General features: G+C 30.5%; 1 protein-coding gene across 1 annotated transcript in view; it reads right to left on the bottom strand.

The window, feature by feature from the left end:
* Positions 1-6,958, bottom strand: part of LOC108721987 (membrane-bound alkaline phosphatase-like) — a 68,620-nt gene extending 61,662 nt beyond the window's left edge. The window contains exon 1 of the mRNA XM_018446849.1: positions 6,870-6,958. Coding sequence (XP_018302351.1) covers positions 6,870-6,957 — 88 coding nt within the window. The 5' untranslated portion in view covers position 6,958. The remainder of the gene's footprint in view (positions 1-6,869) is intronic.
* Between the last annotated feature and the right edge of the window lie 391 nt (positions 6,959-7,349).

The following is a 7,349-nucleotide window of genomic DNA, read 5'->3' as shown; positions in this document are numbered from 1 at the left end:
TGTGTGTGTGTGTGTGTGTGTGTGTGTGTGTGTGTGTGTGTGTGTGTGTGTGTGTATTGTGGCGACTCGCCACCAAAGGTAGTCCTCTAGCGAGGACTCGCGCAGATTCTCGTGAGCACCAGAGTCACACGAATTCCCTTTAAATAGGATCTCGATCTAAAATCCCCCAGGCGTCTAAGGTAGGAATCAGACTATGCATTGAAAATTGAGATTGAAGATTGAAAAATTCAAATTTGATCAATCGAAACGAAAGGAGCTAAAATTTCTTTGTCCTTATTGGTCAAATTTCAATCTTCAATCTGAATCTTCAATGCGTAATCTGATTCCGGCATAAGGCAGATCCCACTACATCGCCTTACTGATGAGTCCAGTAGTAAGGACCGGGACGAAACGCCGCGATCGACAGGATCATCGAACACTGTAATTCTTTCATTTCGGCGAATCACACAAAATTGATTCCCAAAATATCAATGATACGTTTATGATTTTAGTTTTTTACTCGTTCTCAGAATTACCCAGAATGAATGACGTGAACATGATAGACGTTTCATTCCCTTTTGAGGTTGATTTTCGTGAGTCCTCTTGTCTCTCACGTTTGGGATGCACAAAAGAACAAAGAGAAGAGGAGAAAGAATTTTCTATCCTGTATTGTTATCGCACTTCAGCAAGCACCAAATATTTTTACACATGGTGCTTCACGCGCGGAAACAAACATTCGGATCGTTATAATCAAGCACCTCGCACGTGAGAGGTAAGAGAATTTACGTATTTCAAACGATATGCGTGAGAGAAGTAAAAATCTAGCAGAATCTAAATACATGATTATAAAAGATTTATTTCGATTTTTATGTCACTTTTTCATATAAAATTGCACGCGCGGGCGTGTGGATCTGGGGGTGGGTGATGGGAATTGAGGGAGGGGGTGGAGAGAGGGAGGGTGGTGAGAGTGGATGGCATATTGTTATCTCTTGATTTATTACAGAAACTTGACTTTGAGGCATTAATAAAATAAAACTTTAAACGGCTATAACAAAAAACCTAGTCATTTTTTTCAAGCTTTGTGCCTATGGACGCTTTTGATTAGTGAGTTAAGAACTATAACATACTACAATTTCAGCCAATTTCACCGAGAGCCAAAATCATATGATTTTGTGCGGAGTTTCCTTTCTAATATGAATTCACACACACAATATGTAGTATTGCACGATTGTTTTAGAAAAACTAACTAACACTTACAGAATTTGTATATTAAGAGGAACCAACAGGAAATACCGACAATTACAGATCGCCAAATTTTCCGAATTGGCTTTATAGATCACCAAATCCTTTTACACAATAAAAGTATGCACCAAAAAAGTACCGGTTAACTAAATTTAACGAGAAAATCGGAGAAAAAATTAAAAAATCACTTTATTTCAGCTCATACAGCTGCCACATTAGGTTATAATTTCCTTAGTGCAGAAATTCTGTAGATCGTACGTACCAAATGATAATCCTGCGCTTGCGAAATTGTGATCGAAGGCCTAACAAAAAAGATTTTTCAAACTTTCGCTTCATGCATTTGGTACAGATGAACAAAGACAAACAGTACGAAAATTGTGTATCAAGTATGTGACAGGTATTGCGAGAAATAGCGCTGGAATATGTTATATAAGGATATGCGTTTGAGTGAGACAGAACGATATATAATATAATGTAAGAAATGAATCAAAGACGTCACTATTATTAAATTTGAAATTAAAAAAGTCTGCACTATCGATCTCGATCAAGTTCGGCCTTTGGTTTAGGATTCCCTTAATAGATACTTACGAAAATATTTACGATGCAAATACGAGTGTAATTCGAATTTTCGTCTCTTGAAATCTTGGGAACGCAACACGTTCATGCGTCGTTTTAATAAAGAGCATTATTTAACGAACTCTCTTGTATGTGTCACTCGTAAAAAGTAACCAAATTAGCTCACTCCATGATACATGCGTACACATTATGTTCTGTATAAGAGATAAAGAGTAGTCTGAATATATATCATTTGAAATTCTGCGTTATTTCAAAAAATTTAATTATATTTTATTTAATGATAAACTAACTCGGCATATTTAGTAAGAGAAGTTTCCGTTTTGGCGCAAAAAATATAGCGATAATTATAATAATTTAAAGATAAATATTACTATTTTTTTTTTTATTTTACGAAAACGTTATTATTCTTTAATATGTCTGTTTTATTTAATGATGAAAACAAGTTATTCATATAAAATTCGATCATAATAAGGTTTTTTAAAAATATAAATACAATTTGATACTTCTAACTTTTATAAAAAATATCATATCGCGAATTTTGTAACTTTATAGCAGAATATAATTTACTGCATATAAAAAATAGGACGGTATAATAAGTATCTAATTGTACATCATATTTAAATACAATTTTTTTGTAATTTTAAATTATAATATATTTTTTAAATCCTTTATTATAAATATTAATCGCGAAATTTTTATATGTATATTTAATGTAAAAAGCTTTTATCTCAATTTAAGTCAATAAAAAAATTATTCTTTTATTTGTTTTTAGAGAATTTTCACAATTAGATTCTTAGAGAACAATCAATTTCTAATATTTACAATATATGTCACTTATAACTGTACAGTATGAAATCACATACCTACTGTTTTTTTCGAGATTAACTATTGCATGGTAAACGTTTGCCATAGCACTCAGTTTAAGTGGAAATGTTTGCTTTTATTCACTGCGGCTTTGAATAGGGAAATAGAAGCCCACACACAATGCATTCTGTTCAGACAGTGTATTGTTCGTATGGCATTAGTGTGGCGTTAGTCTAAATCGTTCATTATCGATTCCAATAAACGCTTCTGCAATAAACTGGTTCTAATCTCATGTGCCGTCAACTAAAATAGAACTATGACTGTCACAGTCACTATACCTGCCACTGCTGCTAAATAAATAAGCAACTCAATAGACATCCAACTTTAACTGCATACAAGAGAAACGTATTTCGAAAATTTCTGCAGAGAGAGAATGAGAGAGAAAGAGAAAGACAAGGGAAATACTGATGTTTTATAATAAATATGTATAATATAATATATTTATATTATATAGTTTAATAATAAAGTTATATAATAAAATAGATAATATGTAATAATAAAATATAATAAAGTTATTTTAATATATATATATAATAATAACAATTATATATATATTGTATATAAATATTATAATAACGTGTAGTGACTTTTTATTATATGAAACTTTTTATTATATAATAATATGTTTTTAAAATCTCTAAGGCTAATAACAAATGTATCCTGTTTTATATAAAAAGTTAGATAATTAAATACAAAAAACCCTACTTTATTTATTTATAAATTAAGAATTATTTCAACATTAAAAACAAATAAATCCCTTAAATTTGATCTACTTAACATAAGTTATTAAATTTATTATACATTTAATTAAAATTAATAACCAATATTTCGGTCAAGTTTATCCAATAAATATCGATTTATGACAAAATCATTAATTAGAATTCCAATGACTGTCCTAAAACTAATATTATATTAAAGTTTTTCGCTTAATACTTTATAAATAAGTTTTCGATCTATCGATACATTGCGGCTATATTTTGACGTACCTATATTAAATTGCAAATCGGGTTATTTGGGCATTATCGTCCAACTTATTAAGTATCTTCTATACGTGAAAACTTTTGGCTCTATTAAGAACTCCAAACTCCCCAAAGAAAACTATTATTAGATATCAAACTTGTACACCACGTTACACAAAAGTTGTTGGATTTAAGAATATTTAAAAATCTAAACATCTTCTCATGTAAAGATTTGCCACGTACATATGTGGAATGAACGGTCAAAAAGTTTTTAACGTTTTGCTATTAATAAACTGTATTCGTATTTCACTTTATCACAAACAATTTTGCCCAAACAAACAAGCAAACTTTCCGTTTAATTCTAATTTGGTAAACTTTTTCCATTTCGCATAACAATTTCTATAGTGTTTGTCAAATAAAAATCATATTAGCTTGTTAAAAATATATCCGCATTGTGAAATAAATTGAATTCCTCGCTGAACTTTTGTGTACTGCCGATATTTTATAAACAAAGTAATTAATGCAACGGGGAAAAGTAAATTATTCGACTAAAGTTCGGTAAGTAACAATGTATTAAATAATACATTGTACTACTTTAAACGTGTTAAACGGTAATAGTGATGCAAGGTTGATCAAGCTGCAAACGCGTATTATGTAGTACAGAAGGCATAAATTATAAGCTAAACTAAACTAGATCGTCTGAACACGGCCTAGGATATGGGGATGACGAAGTGACGTTCATTAAACTTGCAGTTAGAATAATTAATTGACATAGAGTTCCGCATGCCCAGTGGGTTACGTTATCACTGTAAGCGAGCGAAACGTTTAATAATGAAAATTAAGAATATTCTCACAGGTTACTTTTCAAACTTATATATCAGTACTACATAAAATAACATTTTATTCGTATATAAATCTAAATATCTTGAATCGTTATATTTTAACGTTAATTAACGCGTTAAATTATTAACGCGTTAGCATGACAGCTTTTGTAAAAGCAAAAGCTATTCCTTGCAAAGCAAATAAATCTTGTTTCATTATGTTCTTATTAATTATGTATTTATAACCAATTATTATATCGTTATTCAAAATAATTAATGAAAATTGAAATATGCATATATTTAAAGCATTTTATTTTAATTAATCATATCAGAGGAGTATATTCATTATTATTCTATTAACATTAACATTAATATTTTCGACTATAATAAATAATAATTAATTCGTTTACATGATTTGTTATAAATAACTATTTCTTTTCTAATTATGCAGTAATTTGAAAAGTTAATTATTATATATTAATGCAAATAGATGACATATCATTATGCTCATTATCAAAGAAGGATATTCTAAAACAACTCCAATTATAACAGTCATGTTATTTTGATCAATTATGCCATTTACTATTTCGATTGTATTGATATCAGAATGTATCTATCATATGATGCTTCTGATTATGCAAGCTTCATTAAATTTATTATAATTATAACAATTCGATATAATATTATCTGTTATCTTTTCTACAATAGCTACATATAATCTTTAGAGAGCAATATAATACCATATTAGTCTAACAATAGCAGCAATAATGTTTAGTCAATATTGACTACTTTGACACGTATTGTGTAATTAATATATATATGTATGTATATGTATATATATATATATATAATGTAATATTACTGTGAATGTAATGTTTTATTGAATAGTAATTAACATGTATTTATATTTATATAAAAATAATGGTGATCTCTAATCTTTATCTTACTCTATTCAGTGCTTTGAGATTAAAAACCTTTAGATCGAATTTCAGAATAACAAAGCTCACAAAATATGATATTTGTGACAGTTTAGCTATCCTCTGCTTCCCGCAAACTGAGTCGTTATGGAGGCGGTATACCGCGGCAGAGGAAAAATTCTGCTCTGGCAAGCATACCGAAAGCCATCTCAATCGGAAATGTAAGGATAACGAATCGACGATACAGTACGCGCGTCCATTGTGTCTGCCAAGAATTGCGAAACTATATTCACCTGCAAATCGTGAAAAGCCGTTTTCTGACCATAAGATACCTTCCACTGGCAAAATTGTTTTTCTGATCGATATTCAATACAAAGCTACTATTTCTTTAGAATAATAATAATGAAGTTCGGGAGGTGTGACACATCCTGAATGGATACAAAGATTTACTTAAAATCCTACTCTGATTCGAAAATCTCTCGACGACCATACGACGATTTTATCTAGAAGAAGTACGTACTTTGATTTAAAAATAATATTTAAAAATAATATTTTTTGTAATATTTTTATACTTTGATGAAGACAAAATAAGAATTTAGTTTATATTTTTAAAGATATATGGATTATCATAAAATTATGTAAAATATTTTGTTTATTATCTAAAAAAATCGGAAAGTTGAAATAAAAATGCAAGAGATACGAAACATAAATCTAATAAAAACTTATAGAAACATTATAGACCACATAACAGTCTTTATATCTGAATAAAAGTATTATCGTGTAATTACTAAATTGCGTTTTCCTAAAATAATAAATGAACGAAAAGCATTTATGCTTTCTATAGGAAGAAAGTAATTACTCACATAATCACTTTCGTTCCTCTCCTTTCTATAAGTTCACTTCTTTCATCTAGATAGAACACAGAAGTGTAATACTATCATAAAAACGTCATTAGAAACTTATTTGTTACCCATAAGATTGCTTATAGGTACTCTCTAAATCTGAATCAGTGGATAATCGCTGATATCAGTGCCAAGTATGCCACTGGTAATCAGTGAATGAAATGTGAGATCCCTAACCTAGCTGATCTTTATTATGTGATCTAACCACTTTATTTTAGTACCATAAATTCAATAAATATGGAATTGGAAGATTAAAATTAATATGCAAATATCAGTATTTTAGTTATATAATGCTCGAACATTCTTCCTTTTTTAATTGAACTTCACTGATTATCAGTGCCAAGTATGCCACTGAGTAATTAGTGACTATTCACTGATTCAGATTTAGAGAGTAACAAATAAAAATATAATAAGATGTTATATGATATAATTTTAACTCCCTAGAAAATAAGCTGACGTTATTTGACGTTATTTTGACGACAAAATGACGTTTTTAACATTACTTTCATACGCTATTTTAATATTTTCGTGATGTTATCGTCGCAATTACGAAGACCGCGAAATAGATTTTACGAAATAAATATACGGAGCATATTCGATAATCATTACCTCGTTTGCCGGCCCGCACGACGGTTGCACACATCGCCAATAACACGACGGTGAGGGCGACGTTGATATGCAGTGGATAGCGCCGCATCTCCGAAACGAGAAGGGGCCAATCGCTACGTGTTATCCGTACTTTTCTTCCTCATACCCTTTTTCACAGTTCCTTGTACTAGGCGAATCGAGATTCACCGTGAAAATTACCGAGCAACGGTGCACTCACAAAATCAGAGTACCCTTATCTCACTGTATTATCCTCTTCGAGTTGCGTTCAAAATTTCATTATCGCGTACTCGCCTCTATTTTCATCCGGTCACTCTCGTATTTCTTCACGGAACTCGCCATCCATCGTTTTCGTTTCACCTTTTCTTTACGTAATCGTAATACAGCGCGTTCGATCGAATTACAAAACAAAAAAATGTACGCTCGATATCATCTACCTAGGATACAGCAAACACTGGACTTCGAACAAAGGATAGAAAATTA

The sequence above is a fragment of the Mycetomoellerius zeteki genome, unplaced genomic scaffold (genome assembly GCF_001594055.1).
Source record: "Mycetomoellerius zeteki isolate Tzet28-1 unplaced genomic scaffold, Tzet1.0 scaffold19, whole genome shotgun sequence".
Lineage (NCBI taxonomy): Eukaryota > Metazoa > Arthropoda > Insecta > Hymenoptera > Formicidae > Mycetomoellerius > Mycetomoellerius zeteki.
This window is presented reverse-complemented; position numbering and strand designations above follow the sequence as displayed.